The sequence below is a fragment of the Eucyclogobius newberryi genome, unplaced genomic scaffold (assembly GCF_026437365.1).
Source record: "Eucyclogobius newberryi isolate DKJ021-1_F unplaced genomic scaffold, fEucNew1.0.hap1 SCAF_7, whole genome shotgun sequence".
Lineage (NCBI taxonomy): Eukaryota > Metazoa > Chordata > Actinopteri > Gobiiformes > Gobiidae > Eucyclogobius > Eucyclogobius newberryi.
In genome coordinates, this window is record NW_027316389.1 from 15772536 (window position 1) to 15784934 (window position 12399).

Below are 12399 nucleotides of genomic sequence, written 5' to 3' on the forward strand. Positions count from 1 at the left end.
AGCAGAGTAGAGTAACTAGCTCAGTAATATAATATTAAGTCGCCAGGTGCTGGTGCATATTGGAGTTATGACCCTGAATCCTCCTGCTTCTCTCTGTGTAGTGCTTTTTTTGCTGATGAGTCTCTGTGCGGCACCTTGCAGGTAGTCAGCATGTCGGAGATGGCTTTGCGGCTCAGGTTTGCAGTGGCTATTACATCTTCCTGCTGGGTTGAGTTGCCCGCGGCGACGGCCTTGGCCGTTGCTATTGTGATGCCCTTTATCATACGGATGAAATCATCAGGTGAGGCCGGTTGATCTGGCATGTCCTTGGACTGGAAAACCTAGTAAACAAAAAATATTATAAAGCAAAATATTTATTAAAACATATTGCAATAATTCCAAAATCATAAAACACAATGATTATTATTACTATTCATAATTTTAAATGATCGTAAGTTCATGTCCCTCTCACCGTCAGCTCTTGTCTGATGTACTCAATGGTGGCCTCCAAAGCCCTGGTCCCACGAGTGGCTGCATCCTCCACGGCCTTCACCGTCTTCAGCAGCGACGTCACATTGGTGACCATCACCTGAAACAGATCATCATGTTTGTATATAATAATCCATAATGACAAAGGGACAGCATATTTGTTCAAAGAGACATTCAAGCCAATTCAACAGTACTGAGTTTGAAATTTGAATTACGTATAAATGATATTCCTCACCTTAGCTGCACTTTTCAGCTGATACATGGATGGGTCATCAGCAGGTTTGCCTGCGGCACATTTGGTGGCACTGATGAGTTCAGCCAGAGCCTTAGCCACGTCCCGCACGGCGTTAATCAGAACCACCTAAGACACAGCACAAAGGTCTAGGTGAGGTTTTATCAGTGAGTGATGGAGAGGATTACAGTCGACCATCAGGACACACATACACTGTTTATTGATCTCTGCATAACTTAGCCTGACCTGTGTATCCGGGCCCTCGGAGCCCATGCTGGTGGCCCCCAGCTTGACCACCTCAGTGAGCTGTGTGATGGTTTTGGCAGAGGACTGAGCAGCCTGGGACAGTTTGTCCTGACTGGAAGCCGCTCCAGCCACTAGCAGTTTGGTGTCCTCAACCAGGGCTTTGGCCGTCTTCAGGATGCTCTCTCTGAAGAATGACACAAAGGACAGTAAGCTTCCTGATCAACACTGAGACACTGATAAAAAGTCAATTAAGTAGTTTGGCTTAATATGATTTACTGTATCTAAGAGGACAAATGTTCAAAAATAAGTGTATACAGTCTGCTTTTTTAACCCGTAGATCAGCTGACAATACATTTCAATTACTTATAAGTAGATTTTAAATTTGGATGTATAGCACTGTTCTCAAACCCCAACATGTTGGTAAAATGGATTGATTTACTTTATCCTACAGCTATTATTTTTGATTCATAGAATGGGTTGTTGTGCGGGTAGTAACCTGTGATCAGCAAACGTCTCCTCATTGTCAGGGTGGAGCGTTCCGGCCGATGCAAACATGATGGTGGTGTCCAGGTCTGCGATGATGGCTGACACTGCGCTGGCAGCAGTGATACAGGCCTGGGTGCCTCTGTTTCCTGCCTGCAGCGCTGAAAGTACCAATGACACCTGCAACACATAATTACATCATTATTAGGCCCGAGCGCCACAAGCTGGCGAGAGGCCTATTAATCTCGTAAGGCCGTGCGAAGCACGGCTGCGAAAGTGCGCACGTAGTGCGCACGAAATCGAGCGCGAAGCGCTCGCCCACTTCCAAACACTCACTAACGCACTCCTTCACTCATGCACGCCCCGTGCATACTAATTAGTAGTAGGAAAATGGAACATTACCGTTGTAAACGGGCGAAGCCCGTGCAAAAGTGCGCACTAAACGAGCACTTTACATTGAGATGACGACCGCGAAGCGGTCGTCATCCCCATATAAACCACTCATTTGCGCTAAGTAGCTCACGAATACGTTCCCCATCTCTTGCATGTTCCGTGCATATAAGCATGTAATGCAAAAATTGAACATTATTACTGTATAGAGGGCCAAAAACACAAAGTGGGCGGAGCCCACTCAAAATTAACGAAAGTACCCGTCAGTGACCAGGGACCCACACCATGAGGTAGGAAAGCGCGAGCGCTTTCCGAAAATGTATAGTTTATGATATTTGAAAAATGGGAAACATTGTTTTCGCATCGAAATATTATTCTTTCTTCTTTCTTCTTCTCGGGACCAACCCCCCTATTTTTCACCCAGTGAACATTGACGAAAAGTCACAAAAATTTGCACACCTCTAAAAATCGTGCCTCTCTACATTCTGGCTATTTCCCTTTTCTAAAATAAAAAAAAAATTGGCGCGTCAGCGCCCCCAAATGTACCAAAAATGCATTGAGAGATGGGAAATGACCCAAAAAAAATCTGATCGTAGAATCATGAAATTTGGCGCCGAGGTAGATGGTGACAAGAGAAGTAAAAAATATTATTACGGCAACGCCGTCCGCCCAACCAAATGTCGGCCATATTGCTTCAAAAATGGCTAAACATGACTTCGGAGTTTTTCCAAACGTCGTACTTTTACGAACTCCTCCCAGGGCGTTGGCCCTAAAAAGCTGAAATTTGGTGAAAATGCTACTGAGGAGTGGGACATCAAAAGTTATCCAAATTACATTGATACCTGTCACGGTCTCTGTGCGGCGAAGCCGCAAACTGTAGCTAGAATTTCAGAAATCTCCCATATTTAAAATTTCTGCCGTTTGCGCAGATAAAGTCCGAATTGCGTCAAATTAGAATCAGTTGTTAAACTCTTTGCCCTAAACCTACTTGAAGTGAAATAAATTCATTTGGCGCCACAGCGCCCCCTACAGATTTTATATGGAGGTTAAATGTTTAGTTTTGCGAAATTATATGAAATTTGACACACAACTCAATTTTAGCATCCCCATCAAAAAAGTCAATGAGACCCATGTCATAATTGTTATGGCGTTGCCGTAACGATGACCGAAACCTTTCATGTTATTCCAATGGGGAAATCGCCAGAACATGTTTACACTTTAGACTTTCACAAACTCCTCCCAGGGCGTCAGCCCTATTAACCTGAAATTTGGTGAGACTCATCTTCAGGACCATCAAAAGTTATCCACATTTTTATTCAAAGAGTCACGGTGTCTGTGCGGCAAAGCTGCACATTTTGCCAAGAATTCAAAATAAAAAAGCTTTTTGATGGTAAAACAAAGGGGAGAAGATGTGACAGCGTCACAGATTCAGCAGTAGGCGTAATAAAAGGACAATTGGGGCGCGTTAGCGCCCCCTCCTCTTGCGGCGTGGCGGCGGTGTGGCGGCGGCGTGGCGAGGGCCGATCATTGCCGCTTGCGGCTATATTTATTATTATTATTATTAACAGCCTGCAGCCACTGAGACCCAGAGCCACTGCCCCCTTCTGACCTTCTCTGTGACGGCACGAGCGCACTCGATGAGCTCCCGTTTGGAGAAAGTGTCTGTGGGGCTGAGCTGCAGAGCCCCTGCCTTCTGCACCAGGTAGATACAGCCGTGTCCCAGCTCCTGGACACGGCTGCGGATCTGCAGTCCCACCTAAGTGCACAAGTATAAGAGGTCAGTGTTGTTTGTACTTATTAGGTCATACAATGCAATCTTAAAAATGAAAATACAAGCTTTCTTGAGTGTTTGGAAATGGGATAAAAAATTGGCCACAGGCACTCACCTCCTCTATCTCTGCTGTGGCCGCAGCGAGACGGCTCTGCAGAGCTAACTGCCCATAGTCCACTGTCACCTGAGAGGCAAGGCCCCCCAGCTCTTCTGGACACGTCACTGACTTAGTCATCTGAGACAGACAAACATGTAGATAAATAATTCTTGTAACAACAAAAAGAGGCAAGAGACTGTTACTTCATGTAAAGTATAAGCAAATCAACTTCCCATATGCCTGAAGAAAATAAGTATTAAATACAAATTTCGAGACTTTGATGGAGAAACTCATTTCACAACACACTAATCATAAGTCCGACACAGATTTATTCAAAGAAGCACTTTCTAAAATGTTCATCTACAACAATCAGAAGAGGTGAGCTCACCATTTCCTGAGCTGTGATGGCAATGGCTTTGGAGAACTTCACCATGGTGGTCTGATAGTCCACAAAGGAGCCCTTTGCTTCAGGAGGAGTCCCTTCATCCAACTGGAAACACAATACATATTTATACTGTTTCTGCACACAACTATTAAATAGGTCAGATTGACTGAATGATCTTATATTTATTCATCTATGTTGAACTCACCCGACCCATAGACTCTGCGATGGCCTCCACCATGCCCCCGACCATGCCCCCCTCACTGGCTGCTTCATTCAGAGTCACCATGATGTCGTCCACAGCCTCCTTCATAAGCTGAGCTGCCTCTGAGATGGCGTCATGGGTGTGACAGGCCTGGGACAGGTAGTCAATGCATGTATTAGCAAAAATATATCTTAAAGATGCCTGATCCTGCAGTAAGAGATAGTTAAGAGATAGCAGGTGTATTCCTCAGTACCTTAGGGTTTCCTCCACCTTCTTTGGCCGCATAGAGCATCTGTAGAGCGGACTCCGATAAAGTTTTTGTCTGGTCCAGAATGTTCATCTGCTGCTGGTGGTCCTGGAGTTTGGAGGCCAGACCAACAGATGCAACAATAAGGGGATCAAAATAACTGGCTAGCTGGGTCACCTAGAAAGATGAGTTAAAAAGGTCAGCATGAGGATAGACGCATATGAATGTAGAAGCATAAAGGACTCAGAGCTGCACCTTGTGTCCGAGTTGAGCTGCTTCTCCTCGGGCCGTTGTGGCCACTGGATCGATCAGATGTCCAATCTCCTGAACTGAGGAGGTCAGCTGATCTTGGAGAGCCTGGGCAGAAGAAAAGAAGATATTTGAGTGGGACTAAACATCTAAACTCTGCCCAAAACTACAGCCCAAATGAGCTGATGAACTGGGAAAAGTCAGTGTGATTAGTCTAACAGACATAAACACTCCGCCCCTTCAGCCCGGCGTCTCTAATCAGAAAAGAGGCTTCTTGAAATGTATCGGCTAGTGGTGGAAGCACACACTCAATTTTAGACAATTTTAGACCACAAACTTGCAAATTAACCTGCACTAAAAATGAAAATATTGAAAGGTTGAAAATTCTATTAAATACCATTTACTAGGGATGGGACAAGATCTTGTGCCACAAGGTCTCGCAAGACGAAATTGCCACATTTTCCCCACACAATGTGTTTCCATTTAGCCGGACAAAAAAGGCTATACGTTCTGGTGTGGTGAGTGAACCTTTTGAGAAGCCGCCGTTTACAAAATAATAATACATATTTAATAAAAATACACAATGTAAAAAATCCTAACATGTACAGTAAACAGTTTAGAAACAACTTTAAATACCACAACAGACAGGGAACAGAAAGAGGCCTTGTGTTCACATACCTCCATGGAGATATCTTCTCTGCATGGTAAACTTTGTCCCACTGCAGCGAGTGAAGCCTGCTCAATGTCTCTGATGCACTTATTGATGCTATCGATAGAATAATCACACTCCCTCTGTCCTGGTGCCTTGTCCCTAAACAAAGATTTCAAAAATACAGAGTACATTAGTTAAATTAGATTGACTTTGTGTTTATCAAAACAGTTGTAGGATGAATGTTTGTCACCTAATGGCAGTGATGAGGCTCTTGATGGAGTCGGACACAGTGCGAGAGTGCCCGGCCAGTATGGACCACGTCGGAGGGTCTTTGGGATTGAGCACCAGCGCCCTGGCCGTCTCCAACAGAAATGTAGAACTATCTAACATACAGCGGGCTGATCTAATAATTGGCTCCTGAGCAGCAGAGCCCTGAGAAAAGACCAGAACAATATTAGGGTCTATTCATAGGCATCACGCAAAAAAAACATGTAAGAAGGAGCAGAAACTAATCTACTTATTGAAACTATGCCACAGCAAATGTGTGCTGTAATCAAAGCTAAAGGCGGTCCTACAAAATAACAGAGCATGTGCACCTTTTTTTCTGTGGCCAAGTTTTTTTTAAACATGATGCAATCTAAAGAATTCACTATGTTACATTCTCTGTTGGTTAGAACACTTAGAAAAGTACCTCATGGCTTATCTGTGCAGGAATGCTTGCAAAATCTGGATTGTTTGCAAAAGTGGACAAGTTTTCCACGGCCTGGAGAAGTGGAGCAGTAGCTGTCCGACAGCGGGTTCTGTTTTCATCAGAGAAATCTCCATCTAAATTCTGAAACAATAGCATTTTGTATATGTGAAATCCATTACTGTACATACAATTATAGACAATTGTCACTGAACTGAATATAAGAAATGTTTGTAACAAGTATACACTCAACGTTTTGATCAGTTGGTGAGTTGACCTTGATGGTTTTGACAAGATTGGCAGTGGTGTTGGCCACCTCCTTTGCCGATTGAACAAACTGTCTTCTGGCCACAGGATTGGAGGTTTTGGAGGAGGCCAGACGACAGGCATTACAGAGTGCTGAGGTGTGTTTGGCTACAATAGTGGCAGCTGATAAGACCTAAAAAGAAAGCATTCAACACATGAGCCACATTTTAGAGGAGGTTTTTATATTTCAACAACTTTCAATCTGATACAGCGGTTCAGACATTTAAGAATATGTTGCGATAATTCACATTAGCAGTTGTAGAGCTGTTGAGGTTCAAGACTTTGCTTTAAAAAACAACAAATCTGTAAAATGACACTGTCCATCGAGTATTTTGAAACTAAAACATTCTTTCACTCTGCTGTTCACAGATCAAAGACTGCAGCATAGACACTTATTGGAAGGCGAGGAAAGAGTTTGGTCCAAAAAAAAATGAGCCGCAAGAACAGAAGCCCATACATAGATTGTAAAAAAGAGCTGATTTAAGACCTTTTATGTAGAGATATTAATTGGCTCGTGCCATTCCATGGAATGGAATGCAACGAGTCTTTGTTCTTGCCTGGTTTCTTCTTATTCTCATTCTTATTATTCAGGGTCATTTTGCCACAACTCGGGCATTTTTGACCCCCTGAACATTGATGAATGTCACACATGGGGACACAGATGCGATCGGCTCGGCCCAAATTCGAATAAAAGGAGGTTGCGAGAGCGCCCGTCGCAAAAGAGAAAACATGAAACTCTTAATCTTTGGCCTCGGCACATGACACTTCGGACAGTAATGAGGAGTAAAACACACCTGGCAGCATCGCTCTATGATAAACAGGAAGTCAGCCATGTTGAATCAAAGTGGCTCCGCCACGTTTGACTTTAAAAAAAAAAAAATCTTACTTATCCTAGGTTTTTCGTCCGATCGAGCTCAAAATAACACTTTCCGTATCTAGAGACATTGAAATTTATTATTCAAAAAAATTCAAAAACTCAACAATGTCTGATTTGTTTGAAACTCATAGGTTATATTCTCCTCAAGACGCCATGAAAAAAGTGCATTACAGATATTGTGTATTTTTCACTATTGGCCAGCAGGGGCGCAATTAATACCTTCCCTTCTTCTTCCTCTTTTATTTTGAAGGGACAATTCCTCTCGTGCCGCGGTCTTAGCATTAGCGTTAGCATTAGAATAATTGTTGGAATTCATGTGCAATTCATGTGCAATTACTGTGAAATTCATGTGCAATCCATGTGCTGTCGTGACACATATTCATGTGCAATTACTGTCGGGATCACATGCAATGGTATTTATTTATTTGTCTATGGGAGTTTTTGTTTATTTATAGGAGATCTTCTATTGAAAATGTTTTTCGGACTTCCTATAAGTGATCTGTTCTTCTACAAAGGCTGCGCCAACTGGGTGTTGAGGGCTCTGCACTTGACTGGCTCACATCCTACCTTACCAACAGGCAAGAGTTCATTTCCCTCTCCGGTCACTCATCCACCCTCTCCCCAGTAACGCAGGGGTCCCCCAGGGCTCAGTCCTCGGCCCCCTCCTCTTCATCTGCTACATCTTCCCCCTTGGTCACATCCTCCGCCAACTCAACCTGGACTTTCACTGCTACGCTGACGACACCCAGATATACCTCACCACCAAATCCACCCAAAACCCAACCCCTCAGCCACATCGAAACCTGCATCTCTACAATAAAATCATGGCTCACTCTCAACTTCCTCAAACTGAACAGTGACAAAACAGAGCTCCTCCTCATTGGCACCAAATCCACTCTCAATAAAACTGGTCCCTTTTCACTCAGCATCGACACCTCGACCATCACCCCCTCTACCCTGGTACGCAATCTCGGTGTCATCATGGACCCCACCCTCTCCTTCACTCCCCATGTCAGCCACATCTTCAAGACCTCATACTTCCACCTCCGCCGCATCGCCAAAATCCGACACTGCCTCACCCTCCCCGCTGCTAAATCCCTCATCCATGCCTTCATCTCCTCCCGCCTTGACTACTGCAACTCCCTCCTCACTGGCATCTCCTCCCATTCCCTCCATAGACTCCAAATGGTCCAAAACTCCGCTGCCCGCCTCCTCACCCACACCCGGTCCCGTGATCACATCACTCCCAAGAATAAAGCTGTACGGTGGAAGCACCGAACGTCAAAGAAGGAGAGGAAGATGAAGAAGAGTCTCCCTGGAATAAAGCCGGTCGGTCTCTGAAACAACAACAACTATTCTAGTCACAAAGACATATCATGACCTCATGGGCTTTGTAACACCAAAGCAATGGAAGGAGTTCTTTTACAGACTACGACAGTCTGAGGACTACGAAAAGTCTGAGGAATAAAGTCTGGCGTTAATGCAACAATTGGATGCCAACCGCCATAAAACAACAACAACAACAACAACAACAACCAAAGCAATGGAAGGAGTACTTTTACGGACTACGACAGAGTCTGAGGACTACGACAAAGTCTGAGGAATAAAGTCTGGCGGTAATGCAACACTTGGATGCCAACCGCCATAAAACAACAACAACAACAACAACAACAATTGGATGCCAACCGCCATAAAACAACAACAACAACAACAACAACAACAACATCACTCCCGTTCTCCGCTCTCTCCACTGGCTCCCCATCAAGCAGCGCATAAACTTTAAAATACTCCTCCTCACCTTCAAAGCTCTTCACCACCTTGCCCCCCCCTACCTGTCTGACCTCCTCATCCCCCACCGCCCCTCCCGAGCTCTCCGATCCTCCTCCTCTCTCACCCTGGCTGCACCAACATCCTGACTCAAAACTTTTGGCGACAGAGCATTCTCCCGAACAGCACCCCGACTCTGGAACTCCCTCCCCCAACCTGTCCGCCACTCTCCCTCACTCACAACATTCAAATCCCGCCTAAAAACATACCTCTTCACCCAAGCCTATGACCTCCCCTACCCCTAGCCTCCTCTACCCCATTGCCTACTCTTCTACCCCCCGTTACATCCCCATCTTTTTCTCTCTACTTCTTCTGTCTTGTTCATTTTATCTGTATATTAATGTGTATTGTACGTGTTGTCCCCCCCTGTCTGTAAATACCCCCTCTTTTTTATATATGTTCAGCGTCTTTGGGTCACTGAAAAGCGCTATAAAAATAAAAGTTATTATTATTATTATTATTCTGTATCTACCTCTGTGTCTGCCTGCGTTGCACCAATGAAATTTCCCCATGTGGGACAATAAAGGAATATCTTATCTTATCTTATCTTAGAATTATTATTATTCAGACTTTATTCTTTAGGCTTTATTCTTTAGACTTTATTCTTTAGGCTTTATTCTTTAGGCTTTATTCTTTATTTTTTAGACTTTATTCTTTAGACTTTATTTTTTAGGCTTTATTCTTTTGGCTTTATTCTTTAGACCTTATTTTTTAGACTTTATTCTTTAGACTTTATACTTAAGGCTTTATTCTTTAGGCTTTATTCTTTTGGCTTTATTCTTTAGACTTTATTCTTTAGACTTTATTCTTTAGACTTTATTCTTTCTGCCTCAACTCGGGTATTTTTGACCCCCTGAACATCAATGAAAAGTCGAGGCTCTCTCTCTTTTTCCCTGCTCAGGTCTGCATTCAGCACAATCTTGCAATTTGTCAGGACAAAGTACTATTGTGATTACGCAATCACCAACAGTGAATTTCTGAGCGTCGTTTGGTATGCGGCAAAACGCAGCAGAAAACATGGAGGTGCGGGAAGGCGGTCGCGCGGGAGGCGAGAGCCATCATCGCCGCTACCGCGTCTTTAATTTATATTGATTTTACCTGACATTTTTTTCCTTTCTTCTTATATAGACCACTTAAAATGTTATTTCTTCAGTATGCTCACAATTCAGTAATGGATTAAATTAACAAATAATGTAACGTACAAGAGTACATGTTTTTAAACCAGGCTTTGATATCACTCACATGTATGTGAGTTTTTCATTTGCCAAAAAACAATTTGGCAAATGAATATCACAAAATATGTTGTGATATTCTAAGGCTAAATCCAATTTCTCAATTGAAATCACATTATGTTCCACTTCTCTTTTGGCTCCAGTTTCTTCCATTCCAGAATTTAGAATGTTTTTGTTTACAAGCTGTTGAACAGTCGATTGTAATTTCAAAGCAACTGAATGATACTCATACAAGGTAAAAGTAATTTTTTTGGATGAAACCAAAAGAAGGCTAAAGCCAGTGACAGAAGATTGTCACTATCCCAGACAATTGTGTCTCTGTCAAAAATCAGAGTGACTAAGTGGTGAAACATTTAAATAAACAATAACGGAATTAAAACCTGTTTTTGTAGTTAACCCCATACTCTGCTAAAAACACAATGGTATTTACCTGTGAAGGGCTGCTGGCAGGGTCCACTAAGTTCTGGCAGGCCGTCTGAATGGCCTGGTGGGCTCGAGCAAACTGGATAGGATCCACCAGCCCCTCGTGACCAGACTGACTGTTGGGATCAGACACTCCAACCAGATATGAGGCCTGGCATATCCAGAAACATGTCCAAATACTTAGTAGTAACAAAGAAAGAAAGGCAATGGAATGAAAGGAAGTACCTGTCCTGCAGCTTCAGTGAGCCCACACAAGGCCTTGGACGCTACCCCAACACTCTCCCCAAATGCTGACACGTCCCCTGTCTTACAGTGCTGCGAAATGCCAGCCATGGACTCCCCTAACACCTTACGTCAAGCAGAAAAAGTACACTTAAAAGCACTCTTCGGATCGTGGCGAACAAACAGAATGATGCAGTTTATCAGGAATATTTGGTCTGTACCTTTGAGTTCTCCATGACACTTTCAATGCAGTCAAAATAGGAAAGTTCACTGACAGGCTCATTAGGGGTCTCAAGCAGCCCCCGCACAGCCTGCAAAGAGCAAAACAGCAATTATATCAAGACTAGAAAAAAGAACAGCAACATGATTTAAAAGTGTCAAGAGAAAATAGTTGACATGCATTCATAGATACATATGCAGTACATACATGTTGGGTTAGGACATACATGTTGGGTTACGTCTCTTTTGGGGACATTTACTTACATTAATTCAGGACTGATGCTAACCTTAAAGCTGGGGTACCTGATTTTCAAACAGCAAAGGGAGGATCTATCTATCAAACTAGTTTTGGCCCGTGAACAGCTATAGAACAGCTTTTTCCAACGGCAAATGGGGCAGAACAAAACCCCGCAGTAAATCAGAATGCTTCTTTCAGCTCTTGTATCCGGATTTATAGAGGGATTATTTTAGATGCAAACAGGATTCATATTTATATGCCAGCTGTACCAGCGCTGGTACAGCTGGCAGCCCGGTGTAAACGCTCTCTCTTCTTTCTCACACTTATTGTGCTTTATCTCCTATATTTTGTAAATATAGTTAGTATATTTTTTCTATTTTACTGTACGATAGGGACACGCGCTGGAATAGTTTTTTAATTCAACTGTTTTTGACTTTTTTCGGCTGGATTTGAGCGTTTTTCGTTGCGTTCGTTGTGTTGTTGTGACGTGAGCTAGCTCCGAGTGAGCCCACCAGCCCCCCCCCGCGCCCTCCGGCCGCGCTAAAGTACGGCGTGTCGTCGGTACACGTTTATATACACGTTTATATGAAAGAGGAACTTCACGAACGATCGGGACACGCACTGGAATCGCTTTAAATTAACTTGTTTTGACTTTATTCGGCTGGATTGAGTGTTTTCGTCGTGTCGTTGCGATGTGTCTTGGCTCTGAGTCCCCCGGCTCCGGCCCCGCCCCGGCTCCGGCCCCGCCCCCCGGCCGGCGCCGTACCGCGTTTCCACAAAGGAGGAACTCATGAAACTGCGGAGAACTGTCGTCTTACCCGGAGATCGTCACGTTATCCCGTCGCAATACTGACCTAACCTAATACTGATGTGCAATTCTGTCATATGTGCAATTCATGTGCAATTCATGTGAAATTCATGTGCAATTCATGTACAATTACTGTG

General features: G+C 43.7%; 1 protein-coding gene across 2 annotated transcripts in view; it reads right to left on the reverse strand.

Moving 5' to 3' along the window:
- tln2b (talin 2b) overlaps positions 1 to 12399 on the reverse strand; it is a 43246-nt gene that overhangs the window by 6204 nt on the left and 24643 nt on the right. Inside the window, exons 31-48 of one of the 2 annotated variants that reach the window (XM_072436007.1) lie at positions 11219 to 11308; positions 11001 to 11123; positions 10783 to 10926; positions 6388 to 6549; positions 6114 to 6254; positions 5673 to 5854; positions 5449 to 5581; positions 4777 to 4878; positions 4528 to 4698; positions 4278 to 4424; positions 4076 to 4177; positions 3706 to 3825; positions 3429 to 3575; positions 1443 to 1609; positions 947 to 1130; positions 704 to 829; positions 452 to 568; positions 135 to 320 (exon numbers count right to left, since the gene is read on the reverse strand). In XM_072436007.1, the coding sequence (XP_072292108.1) occupies positions 135 to 320; positions 452 to 568; positions 704 to 829; positions 947 to 1130; positions 1443 to 1609; positions 3429 to 3575; positions 3706 to 3825; positions 4076 to 4177; positions 4278 to 4424; positions 4528 to 4698; positions 4777 to 4878; positions 5449 to 5581; positions 5673 to 5854; positions 6114 to 6254; positions 6388 to 6549; positions 10783 to 10926; positions 11001 to 11123; positions 11219 to 11308 (2544 nt within the window). Of the gene's footprint in view, positions 1 to 134; positions 321 to 451; positions 569 to 703; positions 830 to 946; positions 1131 to 1442; positions 1610 to 3428; positions 3576 to 3705; positions 3826 to 4075; positions 4178 to 4277; positions 4425 to 4527; positions 4699 to 4776; positions 4879 to 5448; positions 5582 to 5672; positions 5855 to 6113; positions 6255 to 6363; positions 6550 to 10782; positions 10927 to 11000; positions 11124 to 11218; positions 11309 to 12399 lie in introns of both variants that reach the window. The other variant, XM_072436006.1, reaches the window with a different exon arrangement.